The following is a 19,566-nucleotide window of genomic DNA, read 5'->3' on the forward strand; positions in this document are numbered from 1 at the left end:
AATATTGTGAAAATGATTATATTACCCAAAGCAATCTACAGATTCAATGTGATCCCTATCAAATTACCAGTGGCATTTTTTACAGAACTAGAACAAAAAATATTAAAATTTGTATGGAGACACAAAAGATCCCAAATAGCCAAAGCAGTCTTGAGGGAAAAAAATGGAGCTGAAGGATCAGACTTCCTGACTTCAGACGATACTACAAAGCTACAGTAATCAAGACAATATGGTACTGGCACAAAAACAGAAATATAGATCAATGGAACAGCATAGAAAGCCCAGAGATAAACCCACGCACCTATGGTCAACTAATCTATGACAAAGGAGGCAAGGATATACAATGGAGAAAAGACAGTCTCTTCAATAAGTGGTGCTGGGAAAACTGGACAGCTACATGTAAAAGAATGAAATTGAACACTCCCTAACACCATACACAAAAATAAACTCAAAATGGATTAGAGACCTAGATGTAAGACCGGACACTATAAAACTCTTAGAGGAAAACATAGGAAGAACATTCTTTGACATAAATCACAGCAAGATCTTTTTTTGATCCATGTCCTAGAGTAACGGAAATAAAAACAAAAATAAACAAATGGGACCTAATGAAACTTAAAAGCTTTTGCAAAGCAAAGGAAACTACAAACAAGACGAAAAGACAACCCTCAGAATGGGAGAAAATATTTGCAAATGAATCAACCGACAAAGGATTACTCTCCAAAATATATAACAGTTCATGCAGCTCAACATTAAAAAAACAAACAAGCCAATCCAAAAATGGGCAGAAGATCTAAATAGACATTTCTCCAAAGAAGACTTATAGATGGCCAAGAAGCTCATGAAAAGCTGCTCAACATCACTAATTATTAGAGAAATGCAAGTCAAAACCACAATGAGGTATCACCTCACACAAGTCAGAATGGGCATCATCAGAAAATCTACAAACAACAAATGCTGGAGAGAGCGTGGAGAAAAGGGAACCCTCTTGCTCTGTTGGTGGGAATGTAAATTGATACAGCCACTATGGAGAACAGTATGGAGGTTCTTTAAAAAACTAAAAATAGAATTACCATATGACCCAGCAATTCCACTACTGGGCAAATACCCAGAGAAAGCCACAATTTAAAAAGACATACCCATGGGCTTCCCTGGTGGCGCAGTGGTTAAGAATCCACCTGCCAATGCAAGGGACACAGGTTCGAGCCCTGGTCCGGGAAGATTCCACATGCCATGGAGCAACTAAGCCCATGCGCCACAGCTACTAAGCCTGCGTTCTAGAGCCCGCAAGCCACAACTACTGAGCCCGAGTGCCACAACTACTGAAGCCCGCACGCCTAGAGCCTGTGCTGTGCAATGAGAAGCCACCCAATGAGGAGCCCACACACCGCAAGGAAGAGTAGCTCCTGCTCGCCACAACTAGAGAAAAGCCTGCGCGCAGCAACAAACACCCAACACAGCCAAAAATAAAAATAAAAATAAATAAATAAGTAAGACACATGCACCCCAATGTTCACTGCAGCACTATTTACAATACCCAGGTCATGGAAGCAGCCTAAATGCCCATCGACAGACGAACGGATAAAGAAGATGTGGTACATGTATGCAATGAAATATTACTCAGCCATAAAAAAGAACAAAATTGGGTCATTTATAGAGACATGCATGGATCTAGAGACTGTCATACAGAGTGAAGTAAGTCAGAAAGAGAAAAACAAGTATCATATATTAACGCATATATGTGGAAACTAGAAAAATGATATAGATGAACTGGTATGCAGGGCAGAAATAGACACACAGATGTAGAGAACGTATGAACACCAAGGGGGGAAGTGGCGGGGGTGGTGGTGGTGGGGGTGGGATGAATTGGGAGATTGGGACTGACATGTATACACTAATATGTATAAAATAGATAACTAATAAGAACCTGCTACATAAAAAAATAAATTAAATTTAAAAATTTTTTTTAAAAAAGGAAAGTGGTTTTTTTTTCCCTTTCACCTCCCCATGGCTATTCTTCTGTTCTTCTTTAGTTTACAAATCCCAAGTTTTAGTTAGAGCCCTTCTAACTGCTAAAAGGCATTTCCCAGCCTCCTTTGAAGCCAGGTGTGGTCATATAATTGGCCAGAGATGTAAAGGCAGATCTTCTATGTGATTTCTGGGAAATTTCTTTAAAAGGAAGGGGCAAGGCTTCCCTGGTGGCGCAGTGGTTGAGAGTCCGCCTGCCGATGCAGGGGACACGGGTTCGTGCCCCAGACTGGGAAGATACCACATGCCGCGGAGCGGCTGGGCCTGTGAGCCATGGCCGCTGAGCCTGCGCGTCCGGAGCCCGTGCTCCGCAACGGGAGAGGCCACGGCAGTGAGAGGCCCGCGTACCGCAAAAAAAAAAAAAAAAAAAAAAAAAGGAAGGGGCATGTCCTTCTTCCCAATTCCTCCTCAGCTACTTGAATGCAGATATGATTGGTCCATCTCCAGCAGTCATCATGGACCCTGAGTTGACCACCTTTAAAGTTGAAGCCACGCACAGTAGAGCAACATGACAAAACAGCTGGATTTCTAATAATAGCAGCATTGAACTGCCCACCTCAGAAATTCTTTTTGGAAAGATATAACCATCTACATTACTCGACATGCTAACTTTCAGGTCTTTCTTCATTGCTACCAGAGCTTTCCTAATCAATACAACATATTATATAAAAGATGTAAATTCTACTTTTGTATTTCTGGTAGTTACTCCACTAACTTACTAGGATCTATAACTGTTTTTATTTTTCCCCATCATAATTACTTCAACTTATTAACTACATTTCCCTGCAAAAGTAGTTCAGGACATTCTCATCTCTCTTTACTGCTTCCTGTCTCCTCAACTGTCTTCCATGTTGGGATTACCCAGTATTTACTTCTGGATTGTTACTGATAAAGGCTGCTTTCTTAAACCTTTCTTCTTACTATTACTAAACTTTTTTAATACTTTTTATTGAAGTATATTACATAGAGAAATATACACATTATGAGAGTACAAAGATCAAGACATTCCTGGGAATTCCCTGGTGGTCCAGTGGTTAGCACTTGGCGATTTCATAGCCATGGCCTGGGTTCAATCCCTGGCTGGGGAACTAAAATCCCAAAAGAGGCATGGCACAGCCAAAAAAAAAAAATCAAGACATTCTCACCAAGCGAATACCCCTATATAACCAGTACCCTCAGACCAAAAAACAGGACAGCACCACCCCCCAGGTGTCTTCCTCATGCTCCCTGCAGTCATTATTTTTCTCTAAGCTAACCTCCATCATGACCTTGACACCCATAGATCAGTTTCGCGGGTTCTTAAGCTTTATATCAAGGGACTCAAACAGTATGCCACGTTTTGTGTCTGGCTTCTCATTCACATGGTTTATGAGACTCAATGTTGCTGTGGCTGGAGAGAATTCTATTGCATGCATACACCACAATTTATCTATCCATTCTATTTTTGGTGGACATTTAGGTTAGCTCCAGTTTGTGACTATGACAAGCTGTGCTGTCATGAACATCTCTGAATGTATCTTTAAGTGAATGTGAGATATATTTCTGTATGCCTAAGAGTGGATTGCTGGGTTGTAGAATATGTACACAATTCGTCATTTAGTACTTGTTGCTAAACCTTCTAAAGTCACTATACCAGTTTATATGCCCCATCAGCAAGTTCCAACACCTCTACAACACTTGACACTACCTGTCTTTTTCATGTAACCATTCTGGGGGATGTGCAGAAGCACTGCATTATGGTTTTAATTTGCCATTTCTGGATGACTGCTGAGGTTGAGCACCTCTCCATATGGTCGCTAGCCACAAGGTAGCCTCTTTTCTTTTTTTAATTTATTTATTTTTGGCTGTGTTCGGTCTTCGTTGCTGCACGTGGGCTTTCTCTAGTTGCGGAGAGTGGGGGCTACCATTTGTTGCAGTGTGCAGCCTTCTCATTGCGGTGGCTTCTATTTTTGCATAACATGGGCTCTAGGTGCACAGGCTTCAGTAGTTATGGCATGAGGGCTCAGTAGTTGTGGCTTGCCGCTCTAGAGTGCAGGCTCAGTAGTTGTGGCGCACAGGCTCAGCTGCTCTGCAGCATGTGGGATCTTCCCGGACCAGGGCTCAAACCCGTGTCCCCTGCATTGACTGGCAGATTCTTAACCACTGTGCCACCAGGGAAGTCCGGTAGCCTCTTTCTTAAAGTGACTGTTATAGGTTTTCTCGCCCTTTTTTCTAGAAGGGGTGTCTGACTTTTTCTTACTGACATTAAGGGGTTTCTTTGAAATTCTGGATATAAACAATCTGTCAGACATACGTATTGCAAATAGCTTTCTCACTCTGTGGCTTGCCTTTTCACTCTTTTAGAACAGTCCTGAATTTAAAAGCCATCCACTCAGGCTTCCCTGGTGGCGCAGTGGTTGAGAATCCACCTGCCTATGCAGGGTACACAGGTCGGAGCCCTGGTCCAGGAAGATCCCACATGCCGCAGAGCAACTAAGCCCGTGAGCCGCAACTACTGAGCCTGCGCTCTAGAGCCCACGTGCCACAACTACTATAGCCCTCACGCCTAGAGCCCTTGCTCCGCAACAAGAGAAGCCACTGCAATGAGAAGCCTGCGCACCACAACGAAGAGCAGTCCCCGCTCACCACTAGAGAGAAGCCCGCACACAGCAACGAAGACCCGATGCATCCAAAAATAAAAATAAATAAACTTATTTAAAAAAAACAAAAACCTTAAGAAAAAAAAAAGTTATCCACTCTATCCATGTCCTCCTCTATGGTTTGTGGTGCTGTGTCTTGTGTAAAAATTCTTTGCTTACTCCAAAGTCATAAAGTCCTTGCATTTCTGGTCAACAGAACACTTCACTAGTTGCATACTCTCCCTTTGCACCTTCTGGATTTTACTGCCTGCTCCTGGACGTTAACACTACTTCCCCCAAGAGGTTTTCAAAGAGGAGCTCTGTGTAGAAAACTTTCTAAAGTCATCTATGCCAGAGAAAATTATCTTTACATTCAGATAACAGTTTAGTAGGTTTTAAAATTCTAGTTTTTGGGCTTCCCTGGTGGCGCAGTGGTTGAGAGTCCACCTGCCGATGCAGGGGACACGGGTTCGTGCCCCGGTCCGGGAAGATCCCACATGCCACGGAGCGGCTGGGCCCGTGAGCCATGGCCGCTGAGCCTGCGCGTCCAGAGCCTGTGCTCTGCAACAGGAGAGGCCACAACAGTGAGAGGCCTGAGTACCGCAAAAAAAAAAAAAAAAAATTCTAGTTTTAAAGTTATCTTCCTTTGGGACTTCCTTGGTGGTCCAGTGAGTAAGACTCCACACTCCCAATGCAGGGGGCCCGGGTCTGATCCCTGGCTGGGGAACTAGATCCCGCACACGTGCCGCAACTAAGAGCCGGCGTGCCACAACTAAGAGCCACGTGCTGCAACTAAAGATCCTATGTGTTTGGGCTTCCCTGGTGGCACACTGGTTAAGAATCCACCTGCCAATGCAGGAGATATGGGTTTGAGCCCTGGTCCGGGAAGATCCCACATGCCGCGGAGCAACTGAGCCCGTGCGCCACAACTACTGGACCCAGCGCACGCTAGAGCCCGTCCTCTGCAACTAGAGGCCACTGCAGTGAGAAGCCCGCACACAGCAAAGAAGAGTAGCCTCCAGTCGTCGCAACTAGCATGCAGCAATGAAGACCCAACACAGCCAAAAATAAATAAATAAATTTAAATAAACAAATAAATAATAAAGATCCCATGTGTCACAACTAAGACCTGGCACAGGCTAAATAAATATTTAAAGTTTTCTTACTTTGATACTGAAAAAGTATCTCCTAGGTCCATTGTGGCTGTTGGGAAGTTTGATATTAATCTGCTTCTCACTGTGACTTTCTCTTTCAAACAGATTTGACATTTTCCCTACATCTTTGTTGTTAAATTTCAATCTAACGTGTCTTGGTGTGGGCTTTGTTTTTTCTGTCATGTTTAGCATTCTTTACATTTAAGATGCATCCTCGGGCTTCCCTGGTGGCACAGTGGTTGAGAGTCCGCCTGCCGATGCAGGGGACACGGGTTCGTGCCCCGGTCCGGGAAGATCCCACATGCCGCGGAGCAGCTAGGCCCGTGAGCCATGGCCGCTGAGCCTGCGCGTCCGGAGCCTGTGCTCCACAACGGGAGAGGCCACAACAGTGAGAGGCCCGCATGTCGCAAAAAAAAAAAAAAAGATGTACCCTCTTTCATGATTTCTGAGAAACTCTTGGTCATTATTTCTTCTAACATTTTCTTCCCCTGTCCGTCATTTCCTCTCTGCTTCTGAGATTCCTATTATCTGGACACTGACATTTCTACTCCCATCCTCCACAGCACTTTTCTTCTATTATCTTCCACCTCCTTATCCCCTAGAATTCTTCAACCTGACCTTCCGACTTCTACACTCAAGTCTTGAGCTACATCCATTCTGCTACTCAACCCAGCCCCTGAATTCTCTGTTTCCACGTAGGTATCTCCTTGTTCCTCTTTCATGTACCCATTTGCTCTTTCTCTTTAGGATTTCCATTATGCTTCTTCCGTCCTCCTAAGCAGCTGGGAATATGAATTCTGCTCCAACTAGCACAACATGTCAATTTGTCACTTTCCTTTAATTCTGACTATACTTGTCAGCTTCTCGTTGTGGCTCCCTGTGAGCCATTCACCAGGTGAGATCACCCCGCTCCTCACTCACCATACCCCTCAAATGAGCTCCCCGCCTCACAAAGGCAAAGATGGAAGCTAGAGTCTCACAAGGATCACAGGCCAACCGCCGCAGCATCTCTTGGGCCTTATCCCCTCAGCCCTCCTGTCATCCCTCCAAGCACCAGCCATAACAAACTCCTGCTGGCCTTCAACCAGGCCTGCTCTGCCTCAGGACTTCTCCATCTGCTGTCACCTCTGCCTCACAAAGCTGTTCTCCACACCACACTCACTACTGATTCCCTCGCGTCCTTCATGACCATGTTCAAATGGTACCTCAGTGGGGTCTCCCCATCGGCCTGTTTAAATATGCCCAAAGCCTTAGCACTTGCTTATTTTCTTCCCTGATTTTTTCCCACAGTACTTGTAAATCTTCAGACATGTATTTTTTTAATTTATCTATTTTCTGCTCCTTGAGGATAGAAACTTTGTTTTGTTTATTGCTGTATCCTTGGCATCTAGAAGAGTGTCCGGCACTACTGAGGGAGTAGGGAGGCGAATGTGACTTAGGACTTCTGCTCTGAGCTCATTCACCATTGGACACCCTCTACCAGGAGACTCAAGCCTTCAGGGCATTTCAATGAGGCACTCCTCTTTTCCAAAAGCTGTTTCCCTTCACTGGAATCTCTTAGGCCTGAGGGTGTGGAAGGGATGGGGAAAAGCATCAGTAGGAAGAGAAAAAGGCACAACTGAAAACAGTCTCCCTTGGCCAGTACACACAGGCTCTTCCACTCCAAGCTGTCAATCCTACCTCACAGACTAGAATCCAAGCACCTTCTCCCAAGGGGGTTGTCGCAGTTTTTATGTTATTTTCTCTTGGTTCTGTGGCATTTCCATTCCAAGAAGGGAGTCAGCAGGCTGGGCTAGTATATTTGTTTCCTATGGCTACTGTAACAAATTACCACAGACTTAGTGGCTTAAACAACACAAAGTTATTATCTTACGGTTTTGGAGGTCCAAAGTCCAAAATTCTTCTCACTGAGCTAAATCAAGGTGTGGGCTGAGCTGTGTTCCTTGGTGGGGGCTCTAGGGACTTCTAGAGGCTGCCCACCTTCCCTGGCTCATGGCCAGTTGAGTCTTTCTCACACTTCACCACTCTGACTCTGCTTCTGCCCTCACATCTGACTCTCCTGTCTCCCTCTTTCATTTTTAAGGACCCTCATGATTACACTGGGCCTACCCAGATAATCTAGGATAATCTCCCCATCTCAAGATCCTTAATCACATCAGCAAAGTCCTGTCTGCCATGTAACCTAACATATTTACAGGTTCTGGGGATTAGGACATGGACTCTGGGGAGGGACATGATCATTATTCTGCCTACCACAGCTATTTTGTCATCTTCTCAAGAACTGGTGACCAGAGTTTCTTAAACTGAAGTCCACGGCTAGGTTTCAGGGTGTCTGTAAAACCCTTGAGATTACTGGCAAAATGTTGCGTCTTCCTGCATGTTTCTTGAGAGAGAGCTCAGAGCTTTCATAATTTTCAAAAGAGCTAAGAGCCCATTACTACAAAACAGTCACTGTCCAGGGCCTGACTGAGGGAAGAAAGCAAAGACCAACACTGTCCCCATTAACTACTGGAACACAGACACGATTCCCCCATCTTATACCATAAGAAAAATTCAACACTTCTGTCCCCTTCTCAGAACATGCATTAACTTCACACCACACATGAACATCTCCTGAGACAGAGGTGCCTGGAGCCCCAGTTAAGGAGCAGAGTAATTCCCGCAGCGAATGACGAGGACAACAATGAGAAACAGGCCCCTGGGTAAGGAGTGGGATGGGATCAAACTATTACCTTTAAGTCATGCAAGACCCCATGCCTGAGCCCTCTTCTCTTCCATCAAAGCCTCTAACTATAGGTGGAGAAAATAAATGCCCTTGACAGAGACAAAGCCACCTCTTGGCAGAGCAGATCCTGGCCCAGATCCTGGCCTCTTCTCTTCTCCTTTCATTCTCAACAAGCAGAGGCTCACTGCCTTGTTCACACACCTGACAGCTTCCCCTGAGATGGCTGCCCAGCATGCTGCTTACCAAAAGCCAGGATTATAGACTCTGGATACATAATTGAAAATGTTTTCATCTGATTTAGAATTTTTTCTTTTTTTCTTAGATCAAAACATTTACTTTTTTGTGTTACAAAAACAAAAATAAATCCAAGGAGGTAATGAAATAAACATTTTTTAAGTGTCCCACCCTGGGTTCTCTGCTCTAGAATTTAGTAAACAGTTCAAGTTTAGGTTGCTTCAGCACTTCTGGATGCTATGGTGTCTCCATCTTATAAGCAAGTTTCTCTAGTTCAGCTCGTAACTGATTGGAGAAGTCATCCTCTACATTGTCATCATCCCAATTATCCTCCCAGACATGTGCATCTTCATCTTCATCTAAACCAGCCCAGTCACAGCCGCCACTGCCGTTGCAGCCTCCCAGGCTGGCTCTATCATAGAGACTAGAATTTTATTTTCTTAGTACAAGTAACTGCCTTAGGAAATAGTGTCTCCCTTACACCCATGTGCCCAGCTGCAGGGAGAAAAAGTCCACTTACTTTGACTGCAGGGTCTGCCTTGGCCACGTGCCATCTTCGTTTTGTGGCTCAATTACTAGCACCTGAGTGAAAGGGGAAACCATATTAGGAATGTGCAAACCATCTCACTGTTGACATGCTCAGAACCAAAAGATACCTGTCCACACACCCTGGGCAGAGCTGTCTGCTGGGGCATGGCTTGGGCCCTCCTACCTGACCCTGGTACAGCCCAGCATCCTGCACAGTGTTGTCTAGCTTGCTCAACTGCTCGTAGGTGTTGCTCATGTATTTGTTCCACAGCCGTGTCTCACGGTCCGCAGGGATGTTGAACAACTTCCGCATTTCCTTCTCAATGGTTGCTGGGGACAGGCAGAAACATCACTCAGGGCTTTCTCCAGAAGCAAGACCAGCAACAGCCATGGCAAGCTAATGCTCATCCTCCGTCCTTTTCAGATGGTCACTGGATGCTCTGGATCAAAACTTCTGACCGACCTTAGCCCCTTGGTGACTCCTAAGGCAAACATCTTCCATGGCATCCTCTTACACTCATACAACCAAAAATTGTCCCTATGCTTCCCATTCTTTAATGATGTGGGTCCCCATTTTTAGCACAGAAGCAACATGGAAAAGTCAGAAAACTTACCTTTGGAGGTAAGATAGATTTGGTTTCAAATGCTAGCTCTGCCGTTTTCTCACTGAGATTTCTGAATAAGTGACATTAATCTCTCTGAATCTGCATTTCTTCACCCTTCTTACCATATGTTAAGTGGGCAGATACCATGCCCAGTGTTTTATACAATATGATTCCCAGGCTTAGCTGTCCACAAGAATGCCCTGGGGAGCAGGCTCCCAGGTCAGGACTGGTAACCACAACCCGAGATTATTTGGGTAACAAGTCTGAAGAGGGTGCCCCAGCTTCCCTCTCATTAGCCACAATGCCCTGCACTCTCACTGGATACCTGGAACTCCAGCCCAGCTACTCACCGATGGTGTCTGACTTGCTGAAATGGCAACTCAGCACATTGGTGGGGTCACTGTTCTCACAAAGCTTCAATTCCAGCAAATACACCTCCACCTTGCAGTGCTTGACAAACAGGCCATGCTCTACAACCTGTAAACAAGAGGCACGGGTGAAGGAGCAGTGGTTCCACACCAGGGCAGTCTTGGAAGCAACATGTCTCATCAGTGGCAAAAGGCACAATCCACATGATAATCAGTTTCCTTAAGTGATAGGGGGATCAGAAGTACAGATTTTTAAAGCCACTGGCATCTGTCCTAGTTTAAAAACCTTACTTCCACTCATTAGGACCAACCAAGAGCATCTGGATGGAACCAGAGCTGGCAACAACTGTGCACAACAGGAAAGTCATTTTTCATCTCTTAGTGGGTATCATGATGCTTCCCCTGCAGGGTCTGTGGAATTAAGAGGCCTAGAGAATACAGTTAAAGCCCTTGGCAGCACGCTCGCCACATGGCAGGACTGTGGGCAGGTGCCAACATCTGTGGGAGGCTGGCATGCCCCTAACCGTTTGATACCTAACCCCTCTTGGAGTCCCAGGTTTCAAGGTGGAGAAAGAAGGTAGTTCTGGCCCTGAAGAGCAACTCTTAGAAGCTTGGCCTCAGGACTGCAGCCTTTTCCTACTCTGCTAAGAAGGGAAACTAAACACCAGGCAGAGTAAGAAATTTACCCAGTGCCTACGTATCAGCAGTCATGTGGACTCCTGTGATGTCCCCCTCCAGTGGGATAAGCAAACAACTGTGGGAATCAGGCTGGTGGTATTCTCACCACTCCTGTCTACCAGAGAGGCTAACAATCTGGGTTTCTCTCCCAGGGCCTGCCTTCCAAGAGACTGTTCTCTCGGATATAAAACACCTGTTTTCCAAGGTACTCAACAGTGTGACCAGAGATTCTTAAGCACAGGGGGAGGGACTTCGCGGGTGGGGCAGTGGTTAAGACTCTGCCTGTCAATGCAGGGGACACAGGTTCGATCCCTGGTCCGGGAAGATCCCACATGCCGCAGAGCAACTAAGCCTGTACACCACAACTACTGAGCCCGCGAGCCACAACTACTGAAGCCCACACGCCTAGAGCATGTGTTCCACAACCAGAGAAGCCACTACAATGAGAAGCCCACGCACCTCAACGAAGAGTAGCCCCCACTCACCGCAACTAGAGAAAAACCCACATGCAGCAATGAAGACCCAACACAGCCAAAAATAAACAAAAACACCAAACAAACAAAAAAGCACAGGGGGAAAAGCAATATCAGAAAGGTTAAGTTAAACAAGAAGCAGTACATTACTGTATATCCATATGACCCCAAGTGAACTTTCTCTCACAGAACCTTCCAGAATGTGCTCTCACTGCACCGCTGGACATATCCCAAGCCACTGGGCAGCTGTGATGTCTGGAGGCCTCCATTCAACTTCTTACGTATGGCCAGTACCCCAGGAAACCAACACTAGTCAGTGTCAGGGAGCACTCACAGACACTGACCAGCAGGTGTAACAATTCATGTACTCACTTTTCTGACAATGGGCTGCTGGCCTTCTACACAGCCATACCAGTTTAGTAACTTATTCCAGGCCTCAGCTGGGACCAATACATAGTCCAATTCATCAATTAAATGTTCTTTCAAGGTCTGACTCTCAGGATCTGAAAAAGGAAAACAGCACATAGCTCACTGCTTTTCTCCCCAGAAATGTTTGTTTTACATGATTCTTATGTACTTTTCAGAAACATGAAAAGCATTTATAGGAAGAAGTACAAAATTCCAAAATTCTGTCACTGGCCATAACACAGAGCAGACCTGGAGTCTTTTTTTTTTTTGGTGGTACGCGGGCCTCTCACTGTTGTGGCCTCTCCCATTGCGGAGCACAGGCTCCGGACACGCAGGCTCAGCGCCCGTGGCTCACGGGCCCAGCCGCTCCGCGGCATGTGGGATCCTCCCGGACCAGGGCACAAACCCGCGGCCCCTGCATCGGCAGGTGGACTCTCAACCACTGCGCCACCAGGGAAGCCCCAGACCTGGAGTCTTTAGGCATGCTTTCTGAACATTTTATGAGGAACTTGTATTTCTTCCATAGTTGGAGGGAGAAGGAAAGAGAAAAGAGAAAAACTCCAATTTACACTTTCAAAGTGCTTCCAGATTCCACAATTAAAATTGTTTACTATGAATATTTAATGTAATATTCTGCTTAGTGAAACTGCATTAAGGTCAGATATCATCTTCCTTTGAAAGATTTACTAAGAAAGCAAAGAAACAAATCATTGAAGTTAAATTTATTTTACCAAGAGTCATTTAGCATTCTTAGTTTTCAACACTCCAAGTGAAAACTCAGCTGGACATCGGCCATGTGGAGGGAGAACACCTTTAACATGTTAAGCATCCATCTTACACCCCACACGGAGGCAACATGACTGTGAGTCAGAAAAAGACATCCATGGTCTGAAACATACTCTCTCAATGGAGGACCAAGGGACTGGATCAAGGGAAGACTAATCATCTCCCATCAAGGAAGCCTCCCTGCTAATAAGCCTGTGCCCATCTACACCCACTACCGCAGTAGTGGAAGCCACTGTTCTCCAGACAAATGAAGCCATGAAGCCAGGGGAGCAAAAAGTACCCACAATGGTGCAACTCATCTGTAATTCAAGGCAGACAATGTTAAAAACAAAAACAAACAAAAAAACAACAAAACAAAACAAAAAACCAAAAATGGCATGCACAAGGTGACCAGGGCTTCCTATCACCTCTCCCACCAGTTTACACCCTACCCCATGAGGTCTTCTGCCCTTCCTCAGGGTGAGTTTCAGATCTGATCCATCTCTGCCTTTTTCATTTCCAAGGAAAAAGGAAAGGAACTAAACAGGCTTGGAGAACAGGAATACCAAGGTGAGAAGGATGAACGGAAAAACAAAATGTGGTATATACACACAGTGGGATATCATTCAGCCTTTAAAAAAAAGAAATTCTGACATGCCGTTAACATGGATAAACCTTGTGGACTTTATGCTAAATGAAATAAGCCAGTCACAGAAAAACAAACACTGTATGATTCCACTTACATTAGGTACCTAGAATAGTCAGACTCAAGAGACAGAAAGTAGAATGGTGGTTGCCAGGGGCTTGGGGGGAAAGGAGATTGGAAATACTATTTAATGAGTATGGAGTTTCAGTTTTGTGAGATAAAAAAGTTCTGGAGATGGGTTGTGCAACAATGTGAACATACTTTACACTATTGAACACTTAAAAATATGCAGATGGTAAATTTTATGTGTATTTTACCATAATTTAAAAGAAAAAAAAAAAAGTGGCTCCTTCTCACTGATGAGCCAACCACATTCCACAGCAGCTCTGGCATGATTAATACTGACCGACCACCCCTTTTCTATTTAGCAACAGAAGGATGGCACAGGGCTAGTACTTATCAGTCTACTTGAAACAAGAGCTTCTGAAAAAAACTGACACCTAAACTCCAAGGTTTTCTCTGATTTGCAAATTAAAACTCATAAAGGTTATTCACTTGTCTTACTTGGAGACATACACCTTCATTTCTAACACTAAGCACTATGCAGATCTGGCCACGCAGCAGCCAGAAACCTTTAAATGTGGGAAAGGAACCGAGAGCTTTTAGCATCATCAACTCCAAGTACATCAATTCTTACAAGGCTTTCTCCTCTGGCGCTCAGTGACAATTTTCTCAAAATGTCATTCTTATGACACTATAGGGCAAACACAGGAACTTAACTGGAATTTTCAATGCAGTTCACTATTTTCACTTAAGACTGGATCAGTCCAAGGGCAGCATGCTAAAAATCACACATGAGTTTTACAAAAAGGATTTGGACTCTGCAAATTTCTCCAACAGAGGCAAATAAAGGCAAAAAAGGAGAGCACAGTTTGGTCTAAGCATTGGGACTCCAGATATACAGCAGGGACACAAATGGAAACAAGAGAGGGGTGCTCTGCAGACAACATTAGCAAGTTGCCCTTCCCCCTCCTTCCTACAAGTTCAAGAGCCCCTTCTAGGTCATTCCCATGACCCTAGGCGGAAGGCAGCCAGACTGGGACTGGCAGGTGACTGGAGAGCCCAAGAACTAAGAGGGTGGCCCTCACTGGCCAGAGATAGACCATTCCCACACTGTCAATGTTCCAGGGTCTGAACAGAATGTACTTCTCACTTCCCAAGCACACAACAAATGTTTTGAGCCTAAGCCAGGTGACATCAAATTGGAAGACCACAGAAGGAATGCTTGTCCTTAGCTGAAGGTCAGGCAAAATTACTTCAGAGGGTCCCTCCAGCTCTAGCATTCTCATCACCAATACTATTAAAAGCCTTAAGAATTCTCCTTTTCAAAAAAAAAGAGGGAAAAGGACAAAATGCAAACACAATGCAATGATCCTTTGGGGTAACTTCATGGTATACTGCCACCATCCGACTTACATCAATATAAACAAAGCCTATGACATTACTGTCATTCAGACCTCCCCTAAAACAAGGTACATGCTGAAGCACTGATCATTTTTAAAAACACTCAGGTAGTGTTATGTACTTGAATCAAGCCTCAAAAGCCTCATGCACTGTCTGCCTTCCTTCTGCCCTGATTGTGGGCCCAGGCAACAGATCACCTCTGTCGTGGTTGCAAGGGAGTCTAAAGCCAGGCAGAACAAAGCCTAAGAAAGGCCAATTGCCATTTCTGTGCATCTAAATGTGCAAGCCAAGCTCAGGTTTGTCATACATCACTTTTTCAGTCACTTCTTCCATTGGGAGCTGACTGTGATCATAACTCTACTAACCTTCCACCTCCCCTTATACTACTTCTATGACAAGCACGGCCATCACAGGAATGCTTGATGAATGTTGACAGGTCTACAATTTACTTCACTGCAAAGGTAATACAGAAAATTCTGGTTCCCAAATTTCAGATTCCAGATGCCGTTTCAAAATGATATCCTAGGGCTTCCCTGGTGGCGCAGTGGTTGAGAGTCCGCCTGCCGATGCAGGGGACATGGGTTCGTGCCCCGGTCCGGGAAGATCCCACATGCCGCAGAGCAGCTGGGCCTGTGAGCCATGGCCGCTGAGCCTGCGGGTCCGGAGCCTGTGCTCCGCAACGGGAGAGGCCGTAACAGTGAGAGGCCCGCGTACCGCAAAAAAAAAAAAAAAAAAGATATCCTATTTCTTTCCATTCAATACACTAATCTAAAATCTGAAATCTCTAGCAGAACTAATTTGAAAAAAAGAGAAAGAGACAGGCAGACAGAAATTTAAAATGCTAGAGGCACACTCTTACCAAGAGTAGTTAATTTAGGGAAAAAAAGCAGCTTAACTTCTCCATGAGGGTCTGCATAGACTTCTGCTATAGACACAAGTCAAGGACACTTGTTTCTATCCCCTCACAGTAGCAAAGTCAGGTTCAAGATATCCATGTTACAGATAAACATGACCTCAGGCCACTACCCAGGTGGACATTTCAGTTAGATAAGCAACAGGATACTGCACCTGAAAAGAGTCCGGAGTTATCTATCGGGCCAGGAAACAGATTATGTTCACCCACACTGTACATATCCCAGCTGTCGAAGCCCACATACTTCTTCCACTGCTTGAACCACCGGCTGTCAATAAGATACCTAGAGACAGACAAAAATTTACCATACCAGGCAAGCTGAGCTTTTAGGTTCCTGCAGCTGCTCCCTCAATTTTTGTATGGTTCTTCCACTTGGGGAGCAAGCAACCCCCACTGAAAAACACACTTTGAAGAGCAGGAGCAGGACCAGGCCCTGCATGGCACAGTGAGCCTGGCCCAAGGCAGGCATCCATTAAGTGAAATGATTGTTGAAAGAATCCATAAATGAAAGGAAGGAAATGACTGGCTTCAAAATGCTTGTTTAAAGAAATTCTTTCTATGGGGAAAATCTTGTTTGCTAATGACCATGTCATTAATTTCATAATGATCTTTGTAGAGGTCCTTGTCCAGGCAGACAGTTTGGATACAGTGCTTTGCTTGATATGAAGAGCAGTAAAACAATTTTCTTTCTAAAAATGAGGTAATAACATCACACACTTCAGTTTTCCTCTGAGGACCAAACAAGATATCAAAAAATGTGTTTGCGTGTGTACATATATATGTGTGTGTGTGTGTGTGTGTGTGTGTGTATATACACACACACACATACATGTACACATATATACACGTACATATATACATATAATATTGTCTTGGTGTGTTTATCTTGTCAAAAAAGCATTAAGTTGATCTGGTTATATTTTAGAAGTATCACCATGCTGTTTTACAATTAAGACAGAAGATGGGGAAAACCTCTGTAGGGGAACAAAGCACAACAATTATATTGGTGAGTCCTTCAAATTTTACAACCAACACACTTCAGAGATCAGGCAGCTTCCCCAAGGTCACAAGGATCCATAAGTATATCCAAATCTCTAAAATGCTCTTTCCCCTCCAAACACTTTTAGTGTGTGATTTTAGTCTATGTGAAACTTCTCTGCTTCTGCTGAGTATTTTTCATGTGCCACCACTACTCAGGATATCATCTAAAAGTACTTCTGCCTGCCCTGCCTTTCACAGCCTGGCTAGCTCAAGAACACTGTAAAGACTGAATTCTTCCTAATCTCAATGCTTCTCTTTCCTGCTCAATTCCTCTGTCACTATAAGGGGCATTATGACCACTACCATAGTTTCCTAAAGAGGGTTGATCAATCATATTCAATGCAAAGACAAGCCCCAGTTTTCTGCTCCCACACAATAATACCACCCAGGAATCTCTTCACTGGTGGAAGTCCTGTCCCTTCTACTAGACAATTTATTAAGAAAAACTTCCTGACTCAGACTTGCTCTTCTAAATCCTGGTCTTTTAATCCTCTTTTTAGTTAGGCTCTAGGCTACCTGCCTCTCCCAGTCTGAAATGCTGCCGCCACAACTATTTTTGACATCTGCTACCAAAATAACCTGCGGCTCTCAGACATTTGTTCAGCCTCTGACCTTGACGTCCGTTCGGCAGTTTACAAGTATCTACTTCGGATCTACGCCTCAACCAACTGAAGGCAGGGGCGCCAAATATCGCTACCCTGGTTTTAATAGTAAGGAATCAGGGTCTGTGAGGTGTGGACGCCTTCGCCCAAAGTCACAAAGCGAGTCCTCAGAGGTAAAGACCTCTCCTCAACCTGAAGATCCCCGTGAGCATTCCGCTTCTGTCCATCCCGTAGCCCTAGCCTCCGCCGGATCCGCCCCGTGGGGCTCCGAATGGACCGGGACGACCCTCAGCTCCACCCACGCTTTCCCAGAGGTAATCTAGGGCTCCCTCCCCTAGAGGGAGGGGCGGGGTTCAAGCCACTCTCTCAGGGTCACTAACATCGCCCCCGCCTGGCCCCTGCCCAAGCCGGGAAAGAGGGGCCGGACCTGAGCGTCCGAGCGCCGGCCCCTGACCCTGTGGGGCGGAAAGGCGGGCCCAGCGCTCACCACTGCGCCCCTCGTTGGAGCGTGGTCCTCATTAAGGCCCCGAGCTCGGATTTCTGGGTCTCCGCATCCGGTCGCTCACAACAGCCCCCGCCTTCCGCCATCTCGTCCGTGTCTCCGGCCCTACCGGCCCGGACATCCGCCTCGCGCACAGCGTGCTGTGGTCCGCGCCCACGCACGCACGCACGCACGCACACGCGTATGTGCGCGCGCCCAAGCCCCTCCCTTCGCCGCGGCCCGCTGCGCCTGCCAGCCTCTGTCTTTCCAACACCCACGACGCGCCGCCCCTCTCCCGCCAGTGCGCGGTGGAGCCGGGAGGGGGGCCGGAAGGGAGGCCGTGCGGAGATGAAGTCGGCGCTTCCTCCGCCTGGCAGGTCTCGCCGCCTGGTGGCCGTCCGGCACCCCTTTCCCTGTCCAACCCGGTGATCTCAAGGAGTCAGACCGCAGGCCCCACGACCCTTCCGGCACCCCCTTCCGGCCAGCGGTGTTATCCTGGTCTTAAATAAACGCAGCGCCAGGTGCGAGAAGCCCTGGAACTAGATTTTCTTGTTTTCACTCCAGCCAGTCCACTTTCAGCAGAGACCTTAGGCAAGTCTTTAGCTGCCCAAACGTGGGCTCCAGGTCCCTGTACGGGAGACCCTACAGAGATTTTGGAGAGTGCCAGGTGCACCAGCGCTTTGGGACCGGGACTCGACGGTGTGGCCTAGTCATTAGCAATAGTGTCCGTCTGGACGCCAGAATCACCTGGCCCAGGCTGAATTCCACAAGCCCTCCACTGAGCTAGCTGCTTACCTTGTCAGGGAGGCAGGCAGCCACAGAGGGGCCATAGCAACGGGGGTGGGAGGAGAGGACTAGGTGTATTCTCCACATTAGATGTCCAGGCTGCTGATTTGTTGCTACAGCAAGATATAGTGTCCTCAACACCGTATGTTTCCCACTCGACCTTGCATACAAAAAACACAGCCCTCCTCCTGGAGGGGGAAGTACACCCAGAGCAAGGAGGAGACCAGGCAGCTGGCTTAGGTGAGTCTACCAGTTCCCACCCTCAGAGAAAAATAAGACCCAGTACCTGCCTTTATACGATCTAATAGAGGAGAGGGGATCTTCCACAAATAGCCCCAGTGCCAAGAAGTGCGTGATAAGCACCGTTACAGGCTATGAACCAAAGACTAGACCCAGAGCTGTGAAAGGGAGCCTTTGACTTAAGTACCTTTTGAGTGTGATTTTTTTTTTTTTTTTTTTTTTGGTCTACGTTGGGTCTTCATTGCTGTGTGCAGGCATTCTCTAGTTGCGGAGAGCGGGGGCTACTCTTCGTTGAGGTGCACGGGCTTCTCATTGCGGTGGCTTCTCTTGTTGCAGAGCACAGGCTCTAGCCACGTGAGCTTCAGTAGTTGTGGCACACAGGCTCAGTAGCTGTGGCCCACGGACTTAATTGATCTGCGGCATGTGGGATCTTCCCGGACCAGGGCTCGAACCCATGTACCTTGCATTGGCAGGCTGATTCTTAACCACTGCGCCACCAGGGAAGTCCCAAGTGTGATCTTGAAGAAAGCATAGAAATGACGGTGCATGTTAAAGGAGAGGAGACTAGAGGCGTCAAAGAGAATTTCTGGAGCAAGCAAGAAAGGATTAAAGAGTGAAGATTAGGCCAGTTGAGCTGGGCACAGACTGAAAGGACCTGAGAGCTAAAGCTAGAAGGGAGGCCGGAGGGACCATATGTCCTGCCTTAAATGACGCACAGATATTGTAGGAGGTTGAAGAGCAGAGAGAAATAGCTGAGGGTGCTTTATGCCTACAGTGGTGCAGCCCAGAGACCTACTAGGAACCTTTGG

The 19,566-nt window shown here is 46.2% G+C and overlaps 1 protein-coding gene and 1 pseudogene across 2 annotated transcripts in view; both read right to left on the bottom strand.

Annotated features, from left to right (window-relative positions):
* USP4 (ubiquitin specific peptidase 4) overlaps window positions 1–17,865 on the bottom strand; it is a 49,296-nt gene extending 31,431 nt beyond the window's left edge. For both annotated transcript variants that reach the window (XM_060022486.1, XM_060022485.1), the window contains exons 1-6: window positions 17,738–17,865; window positions 15,763–15,890; window positions 11,784–11,914; window positions 10,243–10,369; window positions 9,472–9,617; window positions 9,280–9,341 (exon numbers count right to left, since the gene is read on the bottom strand). In XM_060022486.1, coding sequence (XP_059878469.1) covers window positions 9,280–9,341; window positions 9,472–9,617; window positions 10,243–10,369; window positions 11,784–11,914; window positions 15,763–15,890; window positions 17,738–17,838 — 695 coding nt within the window. In that variant the 5' untranslated portion in view covers window positions 17,839–17,865. The remainder of the gene's footprint in view (window positions 1–9,279; window positions 9,342–9,471; window positions 9,618–10,242; window positions 10,370–11,783; window positions 11,915–15,762; window positions 15,891–17,737) is intronic.
* Window positions 5,228–9,246, bottom strand: LOC132431855 (26S proteasome complex subunit SEM1 pseudogene; annotated as a pseudogene).
* Window positions 17,866–19,566: the final 1,701 nt, after the last annotated feature.

Source organism: Delphinus delphis, chromosome 10, assembly GCF_949987515.2.
Source record: "Delphinus delphis chromosome 10, mDelDel1.2, whole genome shotgun sequence".
In the NCBI taxonomy this organism is placed as follows: Eukaryota; Metazoa; Chordata; class Mammalia; order Artiodactyla; family Delphinidae; genus Delphinus; species Delphinus delphis.